Source organism: Carassius gibelio, chromosome A20, assembly GCF_023724105.1.
Source record: "Carassius gibelio isolate Cgi1373 ecotype wild population from Czech Republic chromosome A20, carGib1.2-hapl.c, whole genome shotgun sequence".
NCBI lineage: Eukaryota > Metazoa > Chordata > Actinopteri > Cypriniformes > Cyprinidae > Carassius > Carassius gibelio.
In genome coordinates this window covers 12,557,639-12,570,836 of record NC_068390.1, presented here as the reverse complement: position 1 = coordinate 12,570,836, position 13,198 = coordinate 12,557,639, and the positions used below count along the sequence as shown (strand labels likewise).

Sequence of the window (13,198 nt, the reverse complement as noted above, 5' to 3'; positions counted from 1 at the left end):
GGGGAAGAAACTGTTCTTGGGCCTGACTGTTCTGGTATTTGCGGCTCTGAGGCGCCGGCCAGATGGCAAAAGTTCAAAGATGGGGTATCTTGGATGTGAGGGATCCAGAGTGATTTTCTGAGCCCTTTTCCTCACTCTGGATGTATACAGAAATACATAGTATTTCTCTATGGAGACAGACTTCACCATTAGCATCTTATCTTTAGCTAATCAAATGTAGGCAGCTTGCTTTCTTTCTCTTTTCGTATTCATCCTTACTCTCCATTTCTTGCTGTCTATCTCTCTGACAGAAGAAGGGATGATAGAGGGTATTAATCTCAGTCCATTCTCATTGAAAGTGTTGCCACTCTTCTGCATCTCTGGTGATGAGACGCATCATTTATCTGCCTGTTCTCTGCGTGTCAGTCAGAGCCGCGAGAACCATTGATGTGTGTGTTTGAGAGAGGCTTGAACGTGTGTGTCAGGATCGCATGGCAAAGAGTGAGAAGGTATGAGAGAGGTGTGCAGCGAACTGCGCGAAAAAGTGTGTTTGCATATGTTTATGCGCGCGTGTGGCACCTTCTCAGTTTACTCCAGGCACTGTGAGAATCAAACAATTTCATGCAGCGAGCAGAAGGGGAAATGAACTGAGCCGTGAGCCATAATAAAATTATCCAAATGTTATTATGGCGCCGGCTGCCTCTGTCCTACTTTAATACACATTTCAGCTCCTCCGGGTCTCCTGCTGGCACTAGCCCTGCTGAATAAATCAACATTAGCTTATGTCTAAATTATTAAGGAAGTGACTTAGGCTCCTGTTTATTGTATAAATTATTAGAAGGGTGAAAGTGTTAAATGCTTGATTTGCCATTTAAAATTCAAAATTCCCTAAGTAAGGGCTATTTCTCGGAGTTTCCGCATGGTGTGATGCATAATGCGCGCGCGTGCCTGCGAGAGACGCGTGAATATGTGTGTATTTGAAGGGATATAAATTCCTGAGGTTGACATGATAAGGTAAGAATGCAAATGGAATTGTTTTTGGGTAATTTTAAAACATTAATAATAAAACGGATTTCAATTCTAAAAGACTGAGCCGCGTTCCAATCCATTTTAAAATAAAAACACGCAACAGATTACATTTTAACCACTTTTAAAATTAGGAATAAAACACATCGAATCTCACTTCCTGCCAAAATATCAGTGAAACAAGTCTGGGGTGCGTTTCCCAAAACCATAGTTGCCAACTAAGTTAGCAACTTTGTTGGTTGCAGTGGTTGCAAAACAGGTTAGCAACCATGGTTTTGGGAAATGCACCCCTGGACAGTTAAAAGATGGACCGTATAGTCCCATTCAGCTTCGATCTTGATTAAGTTAATACTTTTACAGTTTGTGTCATCCGAAAACTCACAGCCTCGTTTTCACCTGTTTTCAACCTAATATATAGCCTACACACACACACACACACACACACACACAACAACAACAACAACAACAAATAGGTTAATCAACTATTATTTGGCAGAACTCCTAACAGTTTATTATTTGCAGCCATCTATCGATGTCAAATCGATCAATCGCGATTAATCGCATACAAAATAAAAGTTTGTTTAAATGATGTGTGTATATAATATATAATATATTTCTTAATTAAATTTATGTTTGTGTATTTACATATACATGATTACACACAAATATATCAACACAAGGTTTTATTTTCTAAGAGATTATTCACGATTAATCAATTTGACAGCCCTACTGCGTTATGTGACTTTTTGTCAGCCCACAAGGTAAAATAAATAAAAATAATAAAAAATAAATATTTTTGTAACATGACACATAGAATATAAAAGCTCAATTGAGGTGACATGTCCAAAGAGAGTGAGCTAAATATAAATAACTAACAAAATCAGTTATGAAATAACATCCTCAGGACTTGAGACAGGCCCCAATAAAGTTACTGTATATCTGATTCGTTTATTTATGTTTTCTGTCACTCAAAGAGACTTTCCAGAAAGGGCAGTACAGTAAGTTGTGCAGGAGAAGGCCTCTTTATTTAAATCAAGTCCTCAGACTATTTAACACTCAAACCATGGTTAGTTACAGTCAGGAAGATCAGAGAGTGTCATTCTTGAAGATGTAGACACAACCTTCCACACACAGCCCATCACTGTAATTTGTCTCCAGGAATATTCATAGGGCTGCTTAATATTACACAAAACCACAGTGTGAGCTTGCATGAATATTCATCGTCAGATTGTTGATTGTGTTTAGCCTCTGGTCCTGGCTTCAGCTGTCACTGCATCAAACTTTTGTGCCTGTGTGCATGTGCATACACATGTATGCTTTGTGTGTGTGTTTCTTATGAGGCATCGGCCTAAATGACTGACTCTGTTTTGGCAGTTTTCATTTGTTCATCACTTGTTTTGGAGTTGAATGTCTGTAATGACTTGAAGTCTGTGAAGTCTGTGAAGTTGGATTAATGCACACTCATTCAAAAAGGCTTTGATGCTGCTAGTCAGTCGTCGGGGTAGCTTTCTATATGCATTATGATGGAGAATCTCCTTTGTAGTCACATGGGAAAATAAATATTTTAACAGACTAACTGCTGAGTTTTTTTCATTCTCCAATTAATTTAAATGGAGCAATTAAGACTTAAATTTCCATAAATAGCTGAGGGAGGGATTGAAGAACGGGGGACTGCCTCTGCTTCAGTCAAAGCCTTGGGATTAACCCCCTTCCTTCTTAATTATAAATAAAAATATAAACAGTGCTTACTCGTCCTCACTCCCACCCATTCTGATTTATACACATACAGCATTTTGCATTATTGACACATTGTTTGCCTAATGAATGTTGTTCAGTTGCTTTGATGCAATATATTTTGTTTAAAGTGCTATATAAATGAGGTGACTTGACTTGAGAGTAGAATTCCTGCTCCTTTTAACCAATGAATTAAGAGGATTTATCAATTAGTTAAAAAATAAATAATAAAACATTGCAAATAGAAATAATAAATGATTGGCAATACATTTTAATAATTATATTTAACAGAAATTTCCATTAAAATTTGTATGATTTTTTTAAGGTCTTAACATAAAAAATAAAATAAAATAAATAAATAAATAAATAAATCAAAATTATTCAAACAAGAATTCTGTAATTTGCATGATCACATACACGTACAAACTCATGCTCCAGGAAGTGAAAGTAAGGGAGAGTTATAAAAGTGAATAAGGCCAGCAGAAGGTGAACGACTTCGCAAACTGCATGTCTGCTGCATTCTGCAAGAGTCTTGGTTTGACCACTCACCAGAGAGAAGAGCTAAACACTCCCTGAAACAATATCAGGCATTTTTTTTTTTTTTTTTTACTGACAGATAAACAAATCGGCAATGTTGGAGCTTCGGGGTAACGACGCAATTTAAGGGTGTGCTGCCCTCTGCTGGTAAAGAGATGTAAATGCAAACCAGAATTATAGAAGCTCTTTATATGTAACTCTTGAGGGTGGAATGGGCACAAAAAAAAAAAAAAAAAAAAAAAACATTCCCTTTATTTAATATTGTTAAATTGTTTATTTAATATATATATATATATATATAAATCCCATTTTCAAATAATTATGGAAAAATCTCTATACATGATTACTTAATTTTATGGATCAAACACATTAGTAAAATAAAAAGCTTAAAATAACATACTTTTATTAACAAATTGGCTATTAATATGAAAGAACTGAGAATGTGATTATTCTTGATTGTGACGTGTATCAATCAGAAAATATACTTCTGAACACTTAAAAGAAAATGAATCTCAAACATTAGTAAAAAAAAAAAATCACTGATTAGGTGATATATATAATAAAAAATAAAATATAAAAAAAAACACACAGGGTTGCAATTGTTTGATAGAAACATTCAAAGACATAACATTATAAAATCTGAAATAGGGAAATACTCAAAACAACATCAGATTTAAAAGGGGAAAATGGCAAGTAAAATTATAAGTGGATAAATCATGCATTATCGGCTCAAACAGAAAATAAAACTCATTCAGGGGTTGCACTTTTGCACATATTTCTGACAGCAACATTCAAAGACATAACATTAGTAACCTTAAAGAAACAACAACAATAAAAAACTTATATATAGAAAAACAACATTAGATTTAAAAGGGAGACCATGAGGACAGAAAGGGTTAATTCATAGAGAGTGCATGATCTGCATTACTATGGTGATGATCTAATCTCAACCCTGATGGCCAGGTAATAATCAGTGGACCAAACAAAAGTGTTACATTTGCTTAGATGTGAGAATCCCACTTAGTTACTGATTCAGTAGTCCATGAGGTACATCTGCTAAAGGATGTTCATCGACTGACTAAAATTTTCAAAGTGGGTTCTATTGGACACAAGGTTTATGGCCTGTGACTGGCATACAAGGAAGAGTGTTTTAAGCGAGACCATTCGGTGGTTAATAGCTCATTAATGATTAAAGTCAAGTGTTGTGAGTCATTCAGTAGAGGCTCTGTACACAAAAGCAGTGTGACTCTAGATCAGATCTGTCTCTTTGAGCTCATTAATGTTGGAAGTGCTGTGCTGTTCCTCCTCAGTGCCTCTCACTAGTCATACCGACGACAGCACCTCTCCAGCCAGCTCCCTCTCTTTCTTCTCTGGCCTCTCCAGGTCCAGCACTCTGAACGCCGCCTGCTTGGTCATGAACTGAGCTTGATCTCTGGGGTACGAATCTGTGTCCACCACCCGATACGTGTCAGTTTGAAAGGGGCTTTTGGAGAGGACGTCAGCATAGCGCTGCTTCAGGTCAGGGTCAGGACAGAATAGATATTCGTACACAGCTGCAGCCAGGATGCCCCCTATTAAAGGGCCCACCCAGTACACCTTAAAGAGAGAGAAAGAAAAACAATAAATCTGGTTTAAAAAAAAAAAAAAAAAAAAAAAAAACACTGAGACTACAATGAAATTTTTGATTTATTTTCATTTAAATGGAAAAAATTAAATCAAAATCTGGACCAGTATATAACTTATAACTATCATTTATTTAATTAAATGTATTTTATAATTTATGTTAATAATTTATTTTAACTTCTGTAATTAATTAATTATTTCTATTAATTAAATGAATAATGATCAATTAAATCTTTTACTCTAATTGTTATTGTATTTTAAAAAAATATCAAGAAATTGTATAAAATGTTAATAACAATGATTTCAGATTTTGCTTATAATATTTCAGATTTAAATGAGATTTATTTAAATTAAATTTAATTAAATTTAATTAAATTAAAATTTTCACTCAAATTGACATTTTAGTTTGAAATTTTTTTTGGAAAAAATTAAGAAAGGTTATTAGGCAAAAATAATTAAGAAATATTAAAGATTCTGCACTAATATTCTGATTTAAGATTCAGATTTTCTAAATTAATTAAATTTGAATTAAATTTAAATTAAATAAACTCGAATTATTACAGTAATATAATTTTGCTATGAAAAATGTATTTAATTAAAAATGAGAAAACAGAAACATTTTCCTTCTGGGCCCCACTGTGTATTAGTTATTTTAAATCTCTGAATTTTTTTGTAAATATTACAGTATAAATTATGTCTTTCCCTGATAAATACATGTTATCAGTATGAAAAGGATACTGAAAACTGGAGGCCAGAACTGGATTACTGGCTGCTGTGATGACAGAAATAGAAGTGGGGGCCACCCACTGCATAGTGCAGGACGGACATGTTTACCCTTCAAAAACCTGGACAGCGCTGACAAAACCTGAGCCAAAAAATGCTCATTTGTAGATCATTTGCTTTATCTCATTATTTCCAAACTACTATATATACAGTATAATGATCACCAGCACCTCTCATTAATGTAACAGTACCATTTTGGCCTTCATGTGGATTCACCCTTGATGTATTTCTTTCATTCAAAATCTCTAAGATCTTTCACTGCTGTAACTCACACCAACTCATTGAAAAGGGCACTGTGTATAGCATTCTGCAAGTGCGGTAAACACTGCATGACAGAAATGTTTTGACCTCTCTAATGTTACAGCGCCAGTGAGGAGACCCTGTATCAAACGTGATGACAGCAGCAGTCACTCAGATGCACCACTCATGATGATACATAACACTCATATGTTCATGTAGGGATCAAACCAACCAGTGTCATGTCCCGGCATTATTTTGAATGCCACATCTGTCTGGTTTCTGACTGCAGTGCAATGTTGACTGCTGTGCAAGCAGAATGAGATGTAAACACATAAGCAAGAGATCTGCAGTATATGCACTGGGCACTGGTAATCACAACCTTTCTGATATTCAGTACAGCAGCAGGATCGGGATTACAGAGCAGTTCAAGAATTGTTATGATATACTTAGATATTCAAAATGAATTAAGGCAGTATTTCAAGCTTTATGCCAAAGGTCTGGGGTCGGCCAGAGATAAATGCCTTGTTGTTCCAAATGTAGTCCAGTCTATTTTGCAAGAGTGAAACAAAGCCAAAATTTCCTTAAATACGTTTTGGCCTTGAATCAAATTCTTGTGACCTTCAAGATGACCTTCAATCTTTATGTATATAAATATCACTGCAGGAATTACTGTAGCAAGAACTGTATGAGCCTTTGCATTGTTTTTCTACACACAGTGGATTTGAAATGTTCTGCTTCTAAATTTTACCCAGTGGTCCTGCCATTTTGCCATGATGACTGCAGGCCCAAAAGAGCGAGCTGGATTCATACTGGCTCCAGTGTATGGGATCTGAAACAAACACACAAAAATGATTACACATGTTATAAACTTACATGAATTCTGAAACATAGGCTCAATGGAAAAATGTTCCAGAACTCCAGAAAGTACTTAGAATTAATTGCCATTATCAGTAGATATGAACCTATTCCTTTTCACAGAAATTATGATTATGGGGCAGATTTCTGATTAATAATGACTTCATAGGTCATAGGCAGGTGGAAGCTGCACACTGGTGGTGGATGAGGAGATACATCCTGACTATGTCAAGTGCTTTGAGTGCATAGAAAAACACTATATAAATGTAAGGAATTTTATTATTATTTTGTGTGGTTTCTTGCAAAATACTATGTTATGGCCTCAAAAGACTATTACCATTGTGCATGAATTGTAAACTAATACATTTTTATGTTTACATCTCATAACCAGCTCCATATGTATGGATTTTCTTACTTAGTAAACTTACTTGGTAGCTTACCTGGTGCCCGACACTCAATAAAACGTAATGAGAAATAGGTTAAAATGGCATTGTTACTTGTTTTGTTTTTATCTCACATTTGTTTGTGTTAAGTTTTGTGTAGGCGCTACATTATTTTCTAACGTGATAGGGCATTCAATTTCAGAAACGCCACTGTAATAAACAATCGACCTGGCCTGGGGTTGAGAAGAGATGCAAAGAAACAATGTGAGAGAAGATGAAGCATGAAAAGATAAGAAGAACGAGTGAGCTGAGTGGCAGGGGTTTGGCTTTTTAAATCATAAATCTGCTCTAAAGGGTCTTAAATAGTGTTTGTACCAGTGCCAGGCCTAAATACATGAGGGCATGTAGAGGGCATCCCGCTCTCATGCCAACATCCTTAGCAACACAAATGAGCTTTCATATAAACACCTCATCTGCAGATTCTGCTGGGACTATCGGCATGGAAATAACACCATCACTTGGGATTGTAGCTAGGATACAAATTCTCCAAAGGAGAGCTAAGCAGATACACCTCAAGAGGATAATCTTTATAGGCTAAAGATCTTCAAGTACTGATTAGTGCAGGATTGAAAATATTATCTCCATATTGTTAAACGCGCTCACTAGAAACATGCCTTGAAAAGCACCTGAATTGTCTAGCAATGGGATTTTACACAACTAATAACCTGTTTTCTAATGGTGCAAATCAGTAAATACTCACAGCAAACAGATGGCCGATGCACACCGACAGACCAATAGCCAGTGCTGCTGAACCTTTGAGATCATTGCGTTTGGGGTCGCAGGTGGCAAAGACAGTGAAGACAAGCTCAAAAGTGATTATGAGCTCTATCACAAATGCATGACCAGTGGAGATTTCAGCATTGACCTGCAGGAGGCGATAGTGAGATAGTGAGATATTTATGCGAGCGTGAACTTCTTGCTCTAAACCAGTGTTTTTCCCAATTATTCTCCTGGAGGCCCCTACCAATTAAACATTTTAGAAGTCTCACTAATGCTTAATTTAGGTTATTGTGTGCTTTTGTAAAGAGCTTAATCTAGTGCTATCAAAATTAACGTGTTAACAGATGCAATACATTTTTTTCATTTAAATGTGTTAAAAATATTTTACGCAACTAATGCAGGGGCGGAGCTAGGATTGGCCACCCCACTCACAACTGCTGCTTCTGTCTCTTTTTTTTTTCTCAACAAGAATTGTGTTTATTTGGATGCAAAACCTCTTTACGATCACATCAAATGGAAGACTTTGAAGCAAGCACTACTCGCAACAAGCTAGTCAAAGCTAGTTCAGTAAAACAACAGAACAACTCCTGATTTAACTCGTCAATAGTCTCGATAATAGAGACTTTAAACCTCAAGTGGGTCAGAAAAGGTAAAGAGTTATGCGAAAATATGATGTGTGTCAGATTTGAGTCATGTTCAGCAGCGACAGCACTTAAAGCAGTTTAAAGTAACAGTCAAATAAAAGGTAACACTTTAGAATAAGGTTCCATTAGTTAATGTTAGTTAATGTATTAATTAACATGAACAAACAATGAATAATACATTTATTACTGTATTTATTCATCTTCGTTAATGTTAGTTAATGAAAATGCAGTTATTGATTGTTAGTTCATGGTAATTCACAGTGCATTAACTAATGTTAACAAGCACAACCTTTGATTTAAATAATGCATTAGTAAATGTTGAAATTAACATGAACTAAGACTTATAAATGCTGTAGAAGGATTGTTCTTGCTTAGTTCATGTTAACGAAAGTAGTTAACTAACATTAACTAATGGATCCTTATTCTAAAGTGTTACCAAATAAAATACTCACAGAAGTCACTCCCATTCCTCCTCTGACTGATGCTGGTGTCACTCCGTACAAGATGGCCGCCCCCACCACTGACCCCAGACACTGCGCCAACAAATAAAACACTCCCTTTGCCAGACTCAGCTTCCGAGTAGCAACCATCGCCGTGGTGACGGCCGGATTGATGTGGGCACCGCTGATGTGCCCAAAACACTGGACGAGGGTTGCAATGGATAAACCAAAGCAAAGAGAGATCAGGACAAGGTCAGCGGGCGGAGGCTTCTCCTGTGTTGCTGCCCAGTTGATGGTGGAGCCCAAACTGAGCAGTACGAATATTATCATGGCTAAAAACTCCCCTGAAACAGCTCGCCAGAATTCCTGAGTCCACACACCCTTGAAGGCTGCCATGATACTGGTATTGCATGAGCAAGATGAACCAAAACTCCTTAAAGGAAAAAAAAAGAGAGTATATATAAACCATGAGTAAAAATTTAAAAATGCTTCTCCTTTGCATGAAAAAAAATAAAAATAAATTATATATATACATATATATATATATATATATATATATATATATATATATATATATATATATATATATATATATATATATATATATATATATATATATATATATATAAAACGCATTTTTTTCCCCAAAACAAATTATATGTGCAATGCTGGGTAGATTACTTACAAACTGTAGTGTAATTTACATGACAAATTTTTTTTTAAATTATTTAAATAAGATTTTTTTGTACCATACTATATATATATATATATATATATATATATATATATATATATATATATATATATATATATAAATACATACATACACACACACACACACACACACACACACACACACATACATATATATATATATATATATATATATATATATATATATATATATATATATATATATATATGTAAACACAAAAAGAGAGAAAATATATCCTATTATTTATTATCAACTATGTGAACTACATAAAAAATACATTATGTCTGGGTTTACAAAACTGAATTTCAGTATTTGGTTTGTCTCTCTTTTGCTTTAATGACAGCAGCATTTGAGCCGCATAAAATCCACAACTTTGTAAACTTGATGATTATATGATCCAGCATGATTTTAGATCGAAAGAGCATCTTGTGCTTCTGACCATCTGTACAAAGAGTTGCATGGTCACTGTCACAGATTTACTTATTTGACTTAACAGTGTAGTATCTGACCTTTTTTTTCTAGATTTTATGTCATATCTTTCTTTTAAAAACAAAAGATTATTGCATTTATTGAGCAATAATATACAAAAGAGAGAAAAAAACATACAGGCAAACTATTTTAAATCATCTATTATTTACTATAAAAGATTGTAATAGTGTCTTATCTCTATCTGCATGGTTTTAAAGTGTCTCTTCATGCAGTTAATCTGTGCGCTCCTTCCAACTGGAAATTCATCCAATTAGAGTGGCCTCAGTTTCCTTACAAACATTCCATAGAGCACAGGCTCAGAAAAATTCCAGAAAGAGTCATAAACAAAGTGGATGTATTATTAACCACACAGCAGCTGTTCAGTATACATCAGAAACATGCATATACAAACAATGTACATATCATTAGCAATACTATGCACATTATGAAGAAAGATTAAAATATCTTGTGGTTTAGTGTAATATAATATAATATAATATAATATAATATAATATAATATAATATAATATAATATAATATAATATATAATATTAATGTTCATAATAATGTGAACATTTAACCCCGTGTGCTAGAAAAACAGAAACATCACTGTCAAGAGCCAAATTCGACAAACTTACCGAATAAAGTCACAACTTCTGTTCGGAACCGAGACCTTTTCTCATCCCTGAACAAGCATCCTCTCAGAGGGAGAAGTCGACCTCAAAACAGTTTTAAAGCATAGGACCGCGTGATGATGTGTTACTAATCTCGCGCTCTCTTAACGATCAATATGTGTTCAGCATCTCCTCCCCTCCGATTCACACACACACACGCGTTTCCCCGGTGCTCTGATCAAAACTAAGTTCAATGAAAACGACAGCTTTAATTATAGCTGGAACATGCCTTTGCGTCGTGCTTCTCTCACAACATTTCATTCCCTGAACGGTGCATGAGAAACAGGTCGACTGACGCAATACGCACTTTAAAATAATAAATAAATACTAGTTTATGAATTTATTACTATAGTACATTCACAGAAACAACGACGGCAATATAAAATAACTAAAAACACGCTACTAGATTTCAAACAGTAATTGATGAGTATAATGAGGAACTTGCATATGACATTTCATATGATGACATTTCACAATCTCTAGGTATATTTATATGTAATAATCCATAATTGGATAAAAGCGTCTGATAAATGAATGAATAAATAAAATAATCCTTATTTATCTTTGATTTATGAAGGGACCTGTTTGTGAACCTCACTTAACCATTTCTATTTAATTATGTATTATAACGTTTCAAGCTTCTAAACAACAGCTTATAATTAAGTTTATAAAATTTCTTCATCAATACAATTTATTTGAAAAGAGATCAGACCAAGCACAGGCTATTCTTCAAATTTATTTTTATTCATATACACTGTAAAAAAATGTTTTCTTTTAGAATTTTATTGGCGTATGTTTTACAAGAAAATTCTATTTCAATCTTTTATGTTTAATTTAATGTGAATATTTCTTAATTTCTATGTAATTATTTCTGAAATTGACTAGCCATTTCTGAGTGAAAATTGTTTGAAAGTAAACCCTTTGGCCATTAGGCCATTTTTTTAAATTAAATTTTACATTTGAAAATATTTTTGAAAGTAATAATGATTAGCTGTGTTCATAATACAGACTGTACAAATAAACCAACCAGACAAACATATAGTACAATAGTGTCATGCTAGTGATCATGGGAGTATCTATAGATACTCTTGAACTCACCTGAACCTGTCCAGGGCTCCACAGCTTGTCATTCCTTCCACAGACAGACTGGCAGCTCAGTGTGCTTCTCTCTCAGTGTTGTGTTACCAGCTCTTCTCAGCCAAATCAGAGCTGAGAGACCACAGCACAGGGATATGAAGCTGTCGGTACAACTGATCTGACAGCACTGACACAACTAGTGGCATGTCTCACACAACTCACGCCTCATTGTATCACACGCAGCATAATTACAGTATATGAGTAGTCTATCTATCTATCTATCTATCTATCTATCTATCTATCTATCTATCTATCTATCTATCTATCTATCTATCTATCTATCTATCTATCTATCTATCTATCTATCTATCTATCTATCTATCGGGATTTACAATATAGCAAATCCCGATAGATAATGGGTAAAGCATTTGCCACCACTGAAATTAATAAATTTCCATCCTTATCATCACACACAGTGAACATATACTGTGTTTTAGTTTTAATCTGAAATATTATCAAAGGTCAAGCAGTTAAAGATTAAATTCTCTGTGATAATCATTCCTTTATACTTTGAATGTAAAATGTCACATGCATGTTACGTCTAAAGCCTGCGGTTGAATTACTGTGATAAGTGCATTGTTTAAATTTTGGTAAATTTCAAATGCATTTGAAAGACGTCTCATATGCTTAATAAATTAGTTTGATCAAAATTCAATAAAATGCCATTAATATCTGTGCTGGTAAAGCTGAACTCCAGTCTTCCGAATCACATGATCCTTCAGAAATCATTTGAATATGCTGATTTTCTCAAGAAACATTTCCTAATATTATTAATGTTAAAAACAAACCATGTATTTTTCCAGGATTTCTTACTGAATAGAAATAAAAAATAATCCAGTTCAGTTTAACAAGCAACATTTTAATTGCAAATCTAATTCTACTTGCAACTATTGTATTAACCTTACTGCAGTGGTTTTCTATGTCAAAATCTTTATATCACTTATAGTATTTACAATGCTGACATAAAACTTGGCATTTTATACAATTTGGATAGATGTTACAGGAAACATGGGCTCTATGTCAGTTGGATTAGGTAGTGTATTGCCTAATGTTACAACTCTACAACTGATTCAGCACCTTATCAAAACTCACAGATGAGGTCAGCTGCAGGTCACATATTACAGTCAATTATTACAGCAAATTTCTTGTTTTCTAATGAGTTTTTAAAGGCCCACCCAAA

At 34.4% G+C, this 13,198-nt stretch overlaps 1 protein-coding gene across 2 annotated transcripts; it reads right to left on the bottom strand.

Annotated features, from left to right (window-relative positions):
- Positions 1-3,622: 3,622 nt before the first annotated feature.
- Positions 3,623-12,148, bottom strand: LOC127938129 (aquaporin-4). 2 transcript variants are annotated; one of them, XM_052534556.1, is made up of 5 exons: positions 11,980-12,148; positions 9,037-9,457; positions 7,921-8,085; positions 6,671-6,751; positions 3,623-4,872 (listed from the first exon to the last, which is right to left on the bottom strand). In XM_052534556.1, the coding sequence occupies exons 1-5, from the start codon at positions 12,009-12,011 to the stop codon at positions 4,600-4,602; spliced, it is 972 nt and encodes a 323-aa protein (XP_052390516.1). In that variant the 5' UTR covers positions 12,012-12,148; the 3' UTR covers positions 3,623-4,599. The 2 variants fall into 2 exon arrangements, with proteins under 2 accessions (XP_052390516.1, XP_052390517.1); XM_052534557.1 differs by lacking the exon at positions 11,980-12,148 and adding an exon at positions 10,846-11,099.
- Positions 12,149-13,198: the final 1,050 nt, after the last annotated feature.

Bases quoted from the DNA above. Each gene is read 5' to 3' on its own strand.
- LOC127938129 (XM_052534556.1), bottom strand. From the start codon at position 12,011: ATGACAAGCTGTGGAGCCCTGGACAGGTTCAG. The intron at 6,752-7,920 runs GTGAGTATTTAC...TGTTTGTTTCAG, and splicing joins GCATCGGCCATCTGTTTGCT to ATCCCATACACTGGAGCCAG. The intron at 4,873-6,670 runs GTAAAATTTAGA...TCTCTCTTTAAG, and splicing joins CAAAATGGCAGGACCACTGG to GTGTACTGGGTGGGCCCTTT.